Source organism: Myiozetetes cayanensis, unplaced genomic scaffold, assembly GCF_022539395.1.
Source record: "Myiozetetes cayanensis isolate MyiCay16 unplaced genomic scaffold, myiCay2020 scf1, whole genome shotgun sequence".
NCBI classification, from domain to species: Eukaryota; Metazoa; Chordata; class Aves; order Passeriformes; family Tyrannidae; genus Myiozetetes; species Myiozetetes cayanensis.
The window spans coordinates 103,895,911-103,911,949 of NW_026086604.1; the positions used below are offsets into that span (position 1 = coordinate 103,895,911).

At 41.6% G+C, this 16,039-nt stretch overlaps 1 protein-coding gene across 1 annotated transcript in view; it reads left to right on the forward strand.

The window, feature by feature from the left end:
• Positions 1-16,039, forward strand: part of AOAH (acyloxyacyl hydrolase) — an 81,643-nt gene that overhangs the window by 43,754 nt on the left and 21,850 nt on the right. The window contains exons 13-16 of the mRNA XM_050330552.1: positions 2,154-2,245; positions 4,617-4,699; positions 10,998-11,034; positions 12,062-12,136. Of these exons, the coding sequence (XP_050186509.1) occupies positions 2,154-2,245; positions 4,617-4,699; positions 10,998-11,034; positions 12,062-12,136 (287 nt within the window). The remainder of the gene's footprint in view (positions 1-2,153; positions 2,246-4,616; positions 4,700-10,997; positions 11,035-12,061; positions 12,137-16,039) is intronic.

Here is a 16,039-nt window from a genome sequence, read left to right on the forward strand (position 1 = left end):
TACTTTCCAAACTACATTGCTGCAGAGTTTAAGGTCCAGCATTCTGAAATTTCCATTAACTACTCGTCTCCACCCTTTGGAACTGAAATATCTTCAAAAGTCTGGCCTTAAGTGCTTTGTTGGAACAGTGTCAATGCTAAATGTATATACAGTTTTCAAATGCAACTATAATTTTGAGCTCAAATGTTCCTTTCCAAACCAATTTGCAACTCAATTAGGTTCTGGCTAATTCATGTTTGAACTAAGTTTGCGGGGGAAAAAATAAGCCAAACAGTGAAAAGTTATTGGGACTTGTCCAATGAAGATATTGTTTTAGAGTGCCAACAGGAAATAATGAGAAAATTAATCATAGGATTTAAAAAAAAAAAAATTTAGTAATTTTTACCTCTTTTTATACGATATGCTGATATATCTCTCATATGCTGTGGCTTATAAGAGATCATATATGGAGGGTTTTTTTCTGTGCTAAGTGACTATTTCTGTCATCTTTAGTGCAAAACTATGAGGAGGGAAATATTGTAAATGGCTAAGCCATAATGTATCCCTCCACTTCTACTCACAGCTGTGCCCTTGGATTAAGTGGTTGTTTGCACACAAAACACATTTGAAGAAGGCAGATTTGAAGGTTCCCTCCACCTCTAAAAAAACTAATAATTTTTATGTATGTATGTATATACAGATACACTAAAGGACACATATATATGTGAGAGAGAGAGAAAGAGAGAACAAACAGAAAGATAATTAAGACATGCCCATTTTCACCTTGGTATCTAATGCAGATATACTGTAAGTAGGTCAAATGTGCTGTTACATGCTTTAAACTGGCATCTGCTGTGCATTAGACTGCTCAGAGCTTGGCTTCAGGATTTCTTCCTCCATAGCCCCCCTTTATTCACCTTTCCTCCTCTTTCCCTGCATCTCCCTCCATCCTCTTACAGTCAAAATCCACAGACATATACTCAACCCTAGTATAGCTCCCATTTGCCTTAACAATAATTTTCTGGGAATGAGAACTTGGTAGGGACCATAAGATATAGGTCTTCTGTGGCTGCTCAGTTACCTCTGACCCTCCAGGATAAAGAATTACCCACCTGCTTGTTGTTATAGCACTGAGGTCTTAAGGAAACCCCACAATTACTTGGAGAGAAAATGAAGCTAATAAATTTTATGGATTAAACTAGCCTGTAAGTTCTCTGATATTATGTTTTGACCTTCTTTTGGTTATTATCTTTTTCATCAGCAGTTTTTCCCATATGAGCACACTGGATTTATACTTTTGTCTTTGCAAGCATATCCCAGACTAGGAGATGCTGGAGATTTACTCCATGTTCTCATCCTTCTTGGGTGGCACAATTTATCAAGGCTATTTTTCTAACCTTTCATGATTTTGGGGGACATTCAGAAATCAAAGTGGAAAGGAAGAGGGCAATGTGTTTTGAATGTGCAACATGGCTTGCATCTGTAGGGAGGTTTTCATAGAGGCAGTCACTTTTAAAAAGTGTTAGGGACTAATATCAGCAAAAGCAGAGGAGGGTAAAAGGATGTATGTATCTCCCAGGAAGGTTATGTCACATGATGTGTTTTTCTCCCTGGTCCCTGTCATGCTCAGGGGCCTTTCTGACTCTGTTGCTTTAGTGACATCTCTAAAATTTGCACTGAGGACCAGGCAGAGGTTTTTAGGGGATCGGATGCTTGCAGCTCATTCTGCTGGAGAGAACAGGGGAGCTTTGAGTGAATTTGACATTATACTTCTGCTGTATGCTCTGGGGACATCACACTGTCATCTCTTCTTGTGCCCGAGGCTGACCCACCTTTGAACAGGATGGATGCTGGAGCAAAGAACTGCTGCCTTGGTGGTCTGCACCTGCACTGCGTGCTCCATATCAGGAGGAGTTTTGGACTCCTCCAGAATTAAAGGGTGCCAGAAGTTGCAATTCAGATATCTCTTCTGCTTCTCCTTCCTCCATCTTTTGATATGCCTGCCTTACAAGAGTCAACTTTTTAAGTATATGCGTACATAATTCCCGCTATTGGCTGTATTTACAATTGCTGCTGTCTGGCTAAAGCTCCGACTAAGAAGTGTTCAAATTTGCTAAAAGGATTTTTTTGTCTGCGAGGGTGAAACTCTGTTGATTTAAGAACTTCTCTTTCAGAAATCATTTGCTAATCTCCCAATGGCTTTCAGCGACGAGCTTGACTGGCCCCAGTTCTCAGAGATCACTGGATTTCTGAATTCCACCATCGGGTAAGACAACCGACAGGGAGGGTGGCCAAGTCACAGCAAGTCTCAAGGTCCCTCAAAGCACAGCAAGGAAAAAAACCCACAAGACAGTGCTTTAAAGGAAGGATAAAAAATCTGTTCAGCTCTGCTTCTGCTCTTTCTGAAATCAAGACTGATACTGGATTTAGGGTTTTTAAAAAATCTTTTAAGTATATAACCAGGTCTTCCTGAAATTTGGGGTAGGTTTTAGAACTGGTCAAATTGAAATTTAGAAGGAGAAAATCTCGTTTTTTACAAAATTCTAGGTAAGGGAGAAGGGAAGCATTGCTGAAACTAACAAAAATCAGCATTGCCTTTTTCTTTTCTTAATCTTTTCCTCTTCCTCATGTTTCCTTTTTGCTGCTGAAACAGTGGAATTAATGGTAACCCCAGGATTATTTCATGGTGTTCCCTTTTAGGGGGAAATCTTTCTCTATTCCCCACCCCACCCCCTTTGTTTTTTAACACATTTAGAGGGAAATAGCAAAAGGAGAATTTGGAAGAGTCTGTGACCTAATTTGCTGTGTTACTTTGGCTCATGTGGATGGGGAAGGATGAAGGGATAGATGGGAAAAAAAAGAAGTCTCTGCCAAAAAGGAAGGAAAATAAAATCCAAACACTTGAAGTGCCGGCAGTTTTAACTGTGAAGTTAAAAAAATCATAATTTTATTAATCATCTGTCTGGTCAGCATTAAGAGAGGCCTTTGAATCCTGCCAGAACTGTAGGATACAATCATCAGCAGTATCTGGTTGGACCTGAATTTCAAACAATTTTTATTTTATATCTGTAAGATAGGTCAGGAATACAGTTGAATGCCAAACCAAGCATGAGTAAAGCTTAAACAGGGTTTCTACCAACAGAATTAAAAAGTTGGCAGAATTATATTCTTTTCCAGGAAAAATATCTGTTGCACCACACACTTTTTGCTTCCTTTTTTCTCCCTGTAAAAAATCCAGGCTCCCAGCCTCAGCTACGTTCACACAGTGTCTGCTTTAAGAGGCTTTAGTACTCAACAAACCAACGGGGAACATCTGTGCAGCCTCCTCTATCAGAGCCATAGCAAAACTGACCTTTAAAAATCTATTACAATGTCCAGCCACTCAATACACAGCATTTGTCTGGGCTCCAAAGAATCTGAAGTTCACAAATGATCAGAGATTAGAAGTGACCCTGAAGCTGTCAGTGACAAGCCTTGGTCCAATGTTCAGTTTTTAATCTCTTTCACTCCTGGAAGAAATAAAAATCAAACAACTGTCTGGGGCTTCAAGGTATCTTTAAGAGAAGTAGTTCAAAATCCCACACCAGAATAAGTGTGGTGGAGCCTGGCTGGCAATGTGCAGTGGGAGGATGCCAGTTACTTCAAGTCTGCCCAAGCAGAGATACAAACTGGTGTGGTGTGTGTCCATCTTTCCCACCCCCTGATAGGCGAACAGGGATACCACTTTTTAACTAATATCCTCTGAATGAGAAGGTGTGTTTGCTCCTCTTCCTCTGCCCACCTTCTCTGCTGAAAAACAAAGAGGTTGAGCATTTCTTGTATGGCCCATTGCATGGTGATTGGCTGATGTTTTTCTATGCAGGTAGTTACTTCTTGTTGCCAGTTTAAAACTAATGATTGTCTTCTGTATCTTTGCCTTCATGCAAGTTTGTTGTTCTTAAGCCGTGATATTTATCTGATTCCTTTGGTTTCTCGGTTCAAACAGAAAATCAGCAGCCCAGATAGAGACGACCAGGTACTTGTGACTGGGAGCTTGGTCTTCTTATCAACCTTTGGGCTGCTATTCTTTTCACTTGCTTTTTGGTTTTTCTCAACAGTACAAAGTAAAGGAGAGAACTAATCACAATCAAGCATAACCTGCTTTCAGATTAATCTGTCCAAGATTTATGTTGTTGGGAAATGATTTCTCTGCCAATATTTCTTCTCTTTTACTTACTGTTCCATAACAGCCAATTGAAAAGTCAATTTGTGAACAATCAACAGTATTGTTTTGATAAATGATGTATAATAAAAAGGCTTTTATACACATTATCTGAAAGACCAGGATAAAAGCATTGTTCCTAGATGGAACAATGTCAAAGAATTTATATTCTTTATATATATATAAATATATATTTATATATATAAAAATCAATTTATAGTTTCTGAGAAGATATCTTGGCTTTGTTTTAGGCAACCCTGTTCAAGATTAAAAAGCTTTATGACCACAAAAAAAGACAGATGGTGAAATAGAAGTATAGACGTAACTGGGGTACTGAGTTGTTTAGAGACAAGAACATACTTCATTATTAATATCAGCCGTATTTTCATCAATATCATATGAGTTTAGCAGTTTGCATTTTCTCAATTTATTTCAGAGGCTGGACAGACTCTCTGTATCTACGTTTACGCAAGAGAAATCGCTGTAATCACAGAGACTTACAGAACATTTCCCAAAATGGTATGTTAATTTTTTTCACTTTTTGTTGTTGTTTGTTGATTTCTTTTTTTGACATTGTTACTGCTGATACTTGATGCTGCATTAACGAACATCTTTCAGAAACAAAGAGAAATCCCTTCCTAATTGCATGCACTTCTTATGGAAAACATAGAGAACAGAACTTATTTAACTCAGCATCTTTTCTTCTGGCTCTGAGCAGGGAGGGGTTTAATTAATTTTTTTTGTGAGGTTGGCATAACATCTTCTTTCTATGAAAAAACATTGACATATATATATATATGCATATAAATACACAGAAGACCTGACTTACCTAGAACTAAGGAAACAGCTAAGCAGGGAAGAGCAGTGGCTTTGAGAGAGAATCTGTGTCCCTTGTGCATCTCTCCTGAGGCTAATGCAGCTTAACATTTGGAGTGGTGACCTTAGAGCAAAGACCAGGGTACATGCTTGATGGCTTCTGTGAATGATTCAAAACTGCAAAGTATTAACTATCCTAGAGCAGGACACATCCTTACCCAGGAATAATTTAGACGAGCTTGGGAACAGCAGTGACAGGAATTGCAGCAAATGTAATTGTACAAAACATCTGTGACAGAACTAGTGATGAGATTTGCCTGCAAACTAGTGGCTCATCAGCCAGAGGTGGTGGAGGGACAGAGGCACTTGGGTCCAAGGGGAAATTCCAAGAAACCATCAGGAGTGCAGGATCAACTGGAAAGAGGCCAAGGAGGTTGCAAGATGCATCACACACAGCATTTCTCTAGAGACAGGGAGACAGTCCTTCCTCATATAAGTCACCGATAAGAACTCAGAATTTGGGCCCCTTTTGTATAGGGAGGGCTGACTTTGGTGGGTATAGATACAGAAAAGGGCTTTGGAGAGAATTAGGTCAATGGAGACTTCTGAAGACACCCTGGCATTTGAGCAAAGCAAAAATTAAAAGGTGTTATGGTTTTGAATCCCTTTGAGCTATAAACACCGCAGAGTGGGAAGAGTGGTTTGAACTGAAGGATAGTTCTGGTACAAGCACATGGGTTTTCATTAATCCTACCTCTGTTTGGAGAGGAAATTAAAAAAAAAAATTACTAACAAGGAGCAAAAACCTAGGGTAACCCTCAAAGCAGAGGAATGAGGGCAAACAGGAAACTCTGAGTTGTTTCAAGACAGATTTGGATTAAATTTGTCAAAGAGGTTGTGTGAAGGCGTGACAGTAATCTTCCTTAGAAACTGAGGTTTAGGATGTTAGCTTTTGTGTCTTGGATTAAGTGATATTCCCAACAGCAGGTTTAAAAGACACTTGATTATGCTGTGATTATCCCTTTGTGTTTCCATTGTATTTAATTAATTTTCATGCTTCAGAAACCTGGCTGCAGCAACTTGGGAAAATTTATTCTCCTCGGGTAGATAATTTGGCTTTATGGGATGCTCTTCCTCTCCAACAAATGATTCATGTTGGCTGCAAGTGAGGAGCACTGCTGCCCCTAGAGCTACTTAGAAACTTGTTAAATCTTTGGAATTTTCCTGCAAGATTTAGGATCAGAAAGGCTCTGCCTCAGCACCTACCTTCAACAAAGAGACACATATAAATATCTCAAAGTCATGCATCAAGAGGATGGTGCCAGACTCTTCTCAGTGGTGTCCAGTGACAGGATAAGGAGTAATGGCCACAAACTAAAACACATGAAGTTCCACCTCAACATGAGGAAGAACTTTTTTGCAATGAAGGTGGCAGAGCACTGCAACAGGTTGCCCAGGGAGATCGTGGAAGTCTCCCTTCCTGGAGACATTCAAAACCAGCCTGGACAAGTTCCCGTGTAACCTGCTCTAGGTGACCCTGCCTTGGCAGGGGGGTTGGACTGAATGATCTTCAGAGGTCCCTTCCAACTCTAATGATTCCCTGATTTTACCAGACAGAAGAAATTGCACAGACAGGTAGCATGATGCAAGAATCACTTCCAGGCTCAGGTGGGCATTTTCACCCTAAAAATTGCCTTCTGGTGCCAGCACCAATGGCACTGGCAATGCCTCTCATATGCCTTCCTCCTTTCTGTGGCACACATGATGCTCCTGAGGCTTTGAGTCTTCTGTGAAAGCGTTTTAAAATGCATTTGTTGTCATCAATCAGGTGTTTCTGACTTTTTTGCCTGTAAAATGCAGGGCGATAAAGTTGGTGGCTCTTGCAGTCCCACCGGTGTGCTTTGTGATGAGAAAATAAAAAAAAGGGCCAAACTAGATGGTCATGGATGACTAGGTGTCAGTGGTTCTTCTCATTTCTATCCAGTTCCTCACAGTACCTGATAGCCTAATTACCTTGTTCTGTTCTCTTTACATTAATGGGGGTGTTATTTCCTGCACCTCCTTTTCCCAATTACCTCATAGATTTTTTTTTTTTTTGAATGATCTCTCACTGTGTGCATCGTTCATTTTTCTCTCCACATGTCTCCTTTCCACTTACACTACAGACACCCGCAGGATATAAAAAGAGGTGAGCCTATGACAGGGCAAAAGACTCTGAAGAAAATTGAGAAGGGAATTTTAAAAAGGGAAAAAATTACAAGTGAGAGAAAAATCTCAGAATGTCTTCCCTCGGTATCTTCTCTGAATCATCGCTCTGACACTACACTGTAAAGGGTCACTTTTATTGCCTCATTCGGTTTAATAGTTTCCCTGAATGGAAGGATTTAAATAGCTGCTCTCAGTGGCAATAAAGTAAAATGTTGGCCACCAGCATGACTTAAGCCCATTTAGGACAACTAAACCTTCCTCTGAAAAATGATGCTTCCCAGCCCCACATGTATGCAATGAGAAGATGAGTCACTAGAGAGGATGATCTGTTGGGCAAGATGTGCAGCCAAGAGCTAGAGCCCAGGGATGGCACTGTGTCAGACCTCAGCACAGAGGGACATTCCCCACTGACCTTCTCAGGACATGCATCTTCACTCTGGAGAAAGGCTCCCCCAACCTCTGTGCTAGTGGGATTTCTACCTTCCCTTTCTTAAGAAATCCCATTATCCTCTGGAGATGGTGGACCCTTCCCTTCTCTGCATCTGTCTGAGGGGCAGGACCAGGGAGGGTGCCCCTTAGCTCAGTATGTTAACCATGGACTGTGAATATACTCGTATCAGAACTGCTGACATTCATTTTGGGTGACCAGTTTTGCTCACTAGGCATCCCACAAAATGTGTGGTATATGAAATATAAGTTAATAATTCGTAACAAATCTGTTCTATTCTGCCGCTACTGTGGAAGTACAGCTTGTGGTTGCATGACAAGCACCTCACTGTCCTAACTGGTGTTTTCCTTCAGAGTGACTAGCTGAACAGTTTTCTGCAGATAATTTTTATTGGTTCACTACTTTCAATGTGGTTTTGTTGTGTTTCCTTCCAGCAGCTTTACACAGGTTGATAAGCCATGTGCCATTTCTGTTTTTGACTGGGTGAGTGGGATCTCCAGATGTGAGGGCTTGGCATGAATGCTCAGGTGTGGAGTTAGAAAGTTCTTCTAAATGTTCTCCAGCACTTGCTGAAGATCCCTTGTTTTGATAGAAACATCCTGACAGTGGAATTGGTTAGATAAACTTGGGGAAAAAAATACCCTCAGAATTTCTAAATAATTACAGCACGATCTTGCAATTGTCATCCATGTTTTGCGTGAGATAATGTAACCTTTCCAGAAGTGCACAATTCGATAATCTAGGCTATTTCAAAGCATGAGCATTTTATGTTCCTTTGCCATTTTCAGTTTCATCTGTCTCTTTGGGATTCTTGCCTTTGACCAGAAAAAGTAGTCCTTTTTAACATGCTCTATGGGTCCCTGAGCCATCAACCACCAATTATCTCACACTGGCTTCAAAACTGGTTAAGAAATAATAATTCTTTTTTTTTTTTTCTTCATCTGTTCTGGAAATTCTAGCCCATCTGAAGTTCATTTGGGGAACACCAGATACTTTTTTCTTTGCACCATTATATTTCCAATTGCTTTTACAACATAAGGGAGCAAAAGATTGGAAGTCAATAAGCCTTCTTGTCCACGCAGCACTTTTGGTGCTGTCCGGACCCCAGCTCTTTCAGGACACTTTAGTGCCACTCCTTGTCAGCCATGCAAGGTTTAAGTACAAGAAAATATAGCAGTGCAGCTCAAGTATTCCAAGGTTTATGAAATTCAGAGTTGCTCACAAGCAGAAGGAAACCCAACCTTGATTCCTCAACCAAAGCTAAAAAACCCCACTGGTGTGAAAATATTTGGAAAGCAACAAATAGGAGGGCAGGAGAGATCCAGGGAGAGCTTCCAGGGCATTCAAAAGAATAAGAATAACTGTTCTACCTCATCTCTTTTTGTATCTTGAATGTTTTTATCACAGATTGCATCCTGTATCACAAAAGCTTCCTTAAAGACCCAATTTACCCATGAAAACTGTTTTCTAAAAACCCCTTCATTTTCTAGATGTTTTGATTTGTAACTGTGCTAGTGCTTTCCACAGAGCTGCCTATAACTACTATGCTTGTGGAGTTAATATATACCCAAAAACAGCTTATTGGGTTTTTTTTTGTAAATACATTTTTAATTTCTAGAGGTCCCACTAGTTTATTTGTGCTAGAACTGCAGCCCCAGTCCAGGGAGCCATGTGATAGAATGGCTTTCAGAGGGGGTGTTCAACTCTAGCTGAAAGAAGGGCTATTAAACAGAAAAAAATAAACTGCTGGTAGTTCCAAGCCATATTTTCTAAGGATTTTGTGGGGCTTTTTTCCTACTGAAAAGAACTTCTCAACAGAAGGGTTGGATTTTTTAATCAGCAACCCTCAGGAAAGAAACAGCAGACAGATATATTAATTTTTAGCTTGGAAGAACTGGATTATATAAAACATAAAGGATTCCTTGATATATGTGGTTGGCGTCACTGTGAGTGATAATAACAAAGGCACCACTATTAAAATGCAAAGTGTATTATTGCTACCTTAGGGGTTTATCTCTTAGATCTTTCCCCCATACCAATCCAGCAGGGATTTAATGATGTTCTGTCCACAAGTTTCCTCCCAAGAGCTGCGGGGAGGACAGAATTTGCTGCTCAAAGCAAGCTTCAGAAGCACAATGCAGAAAAAAGAAGAGAGAGACCAGGGAAGAGCTGAGCTGAGAATAGAGGGAGCGTAATACAAGAGGAGAAGGAGTGAGAAAAGAGGAGAGAGTGATAATACTACAAAATAAAAGCAAGTACTACTTGTAGGGCCTGCTTCTCTGAAGTTTATGCTTCTCTACACTGCTGTGTGGTGAGCTTCTTGTAATCACAGCCTTCGTCTCATCTTGAACAAAGCCTAAATTCTTTTTTGGCTCCTTGTTTGCTAACAGTTATACAGCAGGTGATGGAGTTTGATTTGTGTGCTGGGGATGTATATGCACAGCCTTTAAAGACCTGCTGCTAAGTTTAATGCATAAAAACTTTACTAAACAGGAATGCCTTTCTCATTCAAAACATAAATGAAAGATTATCGATGCTCACAGATGCTTAGGTGTAGCCAGCTCTTTTCCTCAAGCAGGAAAGATTTGCATCCAATCCATTGAAATGCACAGCTTCTTGGGAGGAGTGCAGCTGGTCTAATACTACTTTTTTTAAGTCCAACACTTGTGAGGAGAGCAATGCAGAAACGCAAATGTTGATGTCTACAGCTATTTAGGTGCTTTACAGTAGCTTTCCCATCTACAGCTATCTTTCCAGAAGAGCACAACCTCTCATGCATCCTATGATGTATCTGCCAGGCCTGCTGCAGGTGTCTTGGGTAGTCTGGGATGTCAAAAATGGCACTTGGTGTCTATGTTTAGGACTTGAATCAGTCCCAGTGTGGTATAGCTGTGAGACGCTTACTCTCAGAAGAGTGAGAACAGTTCCCTTTGCAATTTATAGGGAAAGTTAAAAGTAGAATGACTGTTGACAAGTCAGGTTGGCTGGTTTACAAGAGACTACTATGTTCAACAGATGGGAAGAAGCTGCCAGATCTGGATTAAAAGCCAGATCAAAACAACCTAGCACTTAAAAGTATTTGATTTAATACAACCAGAAGTGTGAGGCTCAGGTAAGAGGCAGCAAGTCCCTGGATTTAGCTTAAGTTCTTAATGCCAGCACCTAAAACGATTACAGAGATTACTTCTTGTTCCATTTTTATTTTTAATGCTTCTACATTTTTGGAAATGTGCAGTAAAGTTGGGGTTTGCACTTTGGGTTTTGGTTATTTTTCTGGTTTGATTTTTTTTTTCCCTGCTATGACAATGTTGTACTAATTCTCTTATTCCCACTCTGTGTGATCAGGTGGTTCTTCTGGAAACCTCCTCTATTTAATAAAAAGGTGAGTGTTTAATGGGATTCAAGTGCTAACTCAGGGTATGGAAGCATTGATAGACTTCTCTGAAAGAAACAAGCAAAGGCCTGTAAAGAATATATTATCCACAATAATGTTCTAAGCACAGCTTCCCTTGACCCCTGTGCTCTGAAGTGCTGACTGTTTCTTCTTTATTATATACACTAATGAACAGAAGAAAAACTGTTTTAAAGTGTGGATGGCACCATCTCCAGGGCCTTGAACTTGGCCCAGTCAAACCAGTGGTGATTTCCAGTGATCTTAGGGAAGAGACTACGCCTTTCCATACATCTGTGCTTTGTGTCCCCTTAACTGTGTGTGTAGCAAAGTAGATAGACATGGGTAGGTCCACTGTTATCTCCATATGGATATAACTGCATATCTACTGGATAGTGAGAGGCAGCAGCTCTCCTTTTCACATGATGTGGGCGGGCTATGGGTCAGTCAGGTTTGATTTAGTTTACTTTAGTTCACGTGTCAAGGGGTTTTGTTGCTTTCTCCTCTGGAAAAAAAAAAAGTAGTAAAGAATCCTTGCCCTCTAGCGCTGAGCTTCAAACCACATCCTGATTTGATCTTGAGTTCAATTCTACACGTAGACTTAGTTGTCAGCCAAACATAGTCTTCCTCTCCCATCTCTAATTAAAAAAAATCCCATTTTGGTTCATGTCTTTGCCCCACAATGAAACTACTTGATTTGGCCTCTGAATAATACAAAGAAAATAGAAAATCGGCAGGAAAAGCAGTGAAAAAGACAAGTCCACTAGGGGCAAAAGAGAGATGTGAAAAAAGATGTGTTTAAGACACTTTACTAAAATATAAAACTAAAGTGAAAAGGAAAACCAACTATCCAAGAAAAAAGAAACACAAACTCTCCCAAACATAGGAATGTAGTCATTTCAGCACTGGCCATATCCAAGCAGGCTACTTCCAAATGTGATCTCACACAAGCATGGTGTGTGACTCAGACACTGAGAGTGTATTTCCACATTAATATAGCTGCATATTTATCTTTTAGCTTGGCCAGAAACCAGCTGTTGGACAATCCAGCCATAGTTATCTATGCTACAATTGGGAATGATGTCTGCAATGGGTAAGGTGTAAACTAAATGAACTTTTATGGTAGCATAAATTTGACTTCTATGGAATACTGCTGAGTGCTTGGACATTTGTGTCTCATTGTTTTGTGCTTCTCCATGATGGCATTTTTCTTTGCTTTTCGTCTGTCCTTCTTTCTTAATTTTCTGCTGAATGTGCGGGTTGTTGCCTTACCTGTATTTGTCATAGGCATCTACCAGTACCCATTTGGACCTTCTCTTTCTTTTCTTTCTTTTAGAGCCAGTCATAAAGTGACCAATGGCATGTCTGAAGTAACCATTTCTAACTTAGCAGAGGAAATTAATAATAACAAAAACAGGCGGGGGAGAAGAAGAGTTTAAAAGTGTGTATATCTGTCTTATCCAGTGTGTCACCTCCTGTCAGGAGGGAGAGCGTGACTGGTTTATCATTTCTGAAGAATCACAACACCGTCCCCTGTCGAGGTCCATTTTACCCTGCCTCTGCTGCACGCTGCCTGCAGTCTTTGCTGTGCTTTCCTGACAAGGTGTTTTGTCTTTCTGGCTTTACTCGCGTCATAAGCTCTGCAGGAGAATGAACTGAAGCTTTCAAAATAGTTCTGGCGTTACCCAGAATGGGTAATGTCACGGGGACACCAAGAGGTCACTAGTTGGATGTTTCCCTTCCTCCGGGTGTGGGAAGGCAGAAAACACCTTGCAACCAGGCAAATGCACAGGGACATACATACCGCAGTTTTGGTTTTGCAGAAGGTCTGAGTGCTGTTGCTAGTGCAACCTTATTTTCACCATGACCAATCTTCAGCTTTTCTTGTACATTGAAGAAATAAATCTGACTTACATGGAGACTTTCAAAACACTCATTTTAATAAATGCCACACACTCAGCTGAGTTTTCTTCTAAAGCTACTGAAGACTCTCACCTGCAGGTTGTATAATGAAGTTGGAGCTATTGCGCAGGCTGTCAGACTTGGCCATTAAAATGGCAAGGCTTGGTATCCTACAACTTCTCTTATCAGGCAGTTCATGGGCTGAAACTTTGCTTGTCAGGTGTTGTTCTCCAGATGAGGGTGTCCAAAAGCCAGGCAGGGCCTTTCCTGCAGCTGCACTGCAACACCTGGAAGCCCTCAGCCAGGGCAGAAATGGTACCACAGGGGCCACCTTTTAGGTCCTTTCCTGACATCACGATTGCCCTAGCCACATGCAGGCAGCACACGGAAATAACCTCCATGAAATCTTCACCGTCTGATGCTCGTGCTCTCTCTGCACCCTTTCCCAAAACCGCCAAATTTGCCCTCAGCACCTGTTATGGGAAGGACACACAAATCCTCAAAAGTAAAGCCATCACTCTCTGACTTGGTGGGAAAACCAGTCACAAGCCTCTTGCTACTTGCTGACAAGACTGTTCTGGGGATCTGTTTACTGAGAAGCTTATGGAGGTATCATTTCATCCACCACCAGGGTGATAAAGTCCCCTTCTCCTCCCTGCCCCTCCCCACCCTCTTTCAAAAAAAAAAAAAAAGGCACCTTCGCTGAAGTCCATGGCTCCTGCTATGGATATTTTCTATGTGTCTTCTCTAAGGCTTGGCCTCGGCTCTTTTGTGCACATATTTCAATTCTGCTGTGTCACTGCCTTTGCTAAAAGTCCCTCTTTTCCCTTTGCTTTATTCCTCACTCTGCAGGTTATTCCTTTCACTTACAATGTCTCTAACGCTGCTTTCTACTCTTGCCAGAAGTAAAAAGAAATTTTCCAGAAATTTAAACCATTTTGACCTTGCCTCACCCATTTGGTACATTCCAAAACCTTCCAGAACAGTATTTATTACTTACTTGACATTCTGCTGTCTTTTTATCCCAGCATCCATTACCTGGCAGAGACACTTTTGTCTGCTCAGATTCTCTCTACTGTTTTCTGTCTGTTTACTTCCAAAACATTCACAGCATCAAAAGAGGCTGTTAGGCTTTAGTGACCCCTGTGCCTCCAGCAAGGAAAGATTCTGCAGCTTCTGTAGAATGTGCTGTTCCCATTGAGGGGGATGTACAGCAGACAGAGATTTCAGTGCCCAGCCACTGTATGTAGCTGCCCTGGCTCTGATGTAGCTACAGAGGTTACAGAAAATGCAGAGCATCTGATGGGCTTGACTTCAAACCTGGGGCTTGACAAATAAAAACCTCTTCAAGGACAGCTTTAAACTGCAGCAATTGAGCCTTCTTGGCCTTATCCTCCATCTTGCCTTCAAAAGAGAGCAGTGTGCTGAACATACCAGAGACACGGCTCTTAGCCAAAGAGTTGTTAAAACGCGAGTATTTTACCCCATGCAAAGAGTGGGGCAATGAATAATATGGGTGTTTGCAGAGGGAAAAGGTAATGAAATTGGCAGCCTGTGTTACACATTCACAGTACTCTCCACGCTGTGGTGTCCAAACAGGGGGGTTAGAAAAATAAAGACAGATGGCAATGGTATCTCTCAGCCCACTGAGGTGTAAATGTGGGACACAGAGACCTAGAACAAAAAAAAAATCAGACAAGAAAATAATAAGCAACAGAAATCTCAAATGTTGTGCTATTGATGTACATATTACTTACATTTGGGGTGAGGTCCCATTTCTCCAGCCTCTTTGTCACAGATCTACAATTATTGCATCTGCAACAAACAGAAAGGTGACAGCAGCAAAGCAGGGTGAGCAGAGACCCACTGGGAAAGGAATTTGTACAGAGTGGCACCAGTGCCAGCAAGAGCATAATGCTCCCTTGTTGTAAGAGTATCAGCACCAAAGAGCTGCTGCACCCCTCCAGCCCTAAAAGTAGTATGTGATCAGGCAACACCTCTAGCCCTCGTGCTGTGGGCATCCCACCTCTCTGCAGCGAGCTGGAGCTGAGCTGCTGCGCTGTGGATCCAGCTCTGCACGTATGTGCATGTGCCCTGTGCAAGTGTGTGCGTGTGGCATGTCACACCCCAGCTGGCCCTGTGTGCCAGTGGCCCAAACCCTGGGCATGTAACAGCACGTGGCTGGAAAGCAGATGGATGGCTGAAACATTGGCTGGGGAAGTATTTATTTGGGTTGGGGTTAGGGGGAGGGGGAGTTGCTGCCCTGTAGGATGTGGCAGGCCAGGCTCACAAACACTGCGGAAAGAGGGTGGAGAGCTGTGTGTGGACTATGCCAGACACTGTTATAAGGGACTGGAGGAGGTCTGTGTGACAGAGGAGAGCTGGAAAAGCTTAGCACAGATTGCATGAGGCTGTCTGTTCTATCTGTGTGCACAGCTAGAGCGCCAATGATGTTAGGATATCCAGGAGCTCTGTGCACATCCAGTAATCCTACTGTGTACTTGTGTATTATGGGAGTCACGGATTGCTCCCTAAAATACCCAGATCCAATGCAGCAGGAATCCTAACATTGATGTCTGCTTGCTGTGCTCTGACACAATGAACTGTGGACAACATCAGCTTCCAAAGGTCCCAGGTGGGCAGAGGCTCTCATGGGCTGCTGCCCTGCAGGAGAATGAGGTGATGGTACCACCACAGGCCCTGGTGCCAGGCACCTTGAAGTCCTTCTGGCAGAGCCCAAATCTAATATGCCTATAAAATGGCTTTCTTCTTGTTTGGTTTTAATTTCATAACCTGGCATAGAAAAGAAATGTGAAGAAATGCACTGAAATATCTTCATGACTTCAACAGAGAAAGTGGAATTATGAATGTCCTATTAATTTTGGCTTACACTGACATGTTTACTTGTGGTAGAGGCCTTGCATCAGAGCAGTATTTTGAAATCAAGTGCTGCAACACCTGTAGGCGAAATGAAGTAATTTCAGGGCAAAACCACAGTCTTATCTCAGAAGTAGCTTGCTTGGGTGGCTGTCACAAGGATAAACCTGAATCTTAATGCTGTTTTTCAGTTCTTCCTAATCAAAAAGTTTCACAT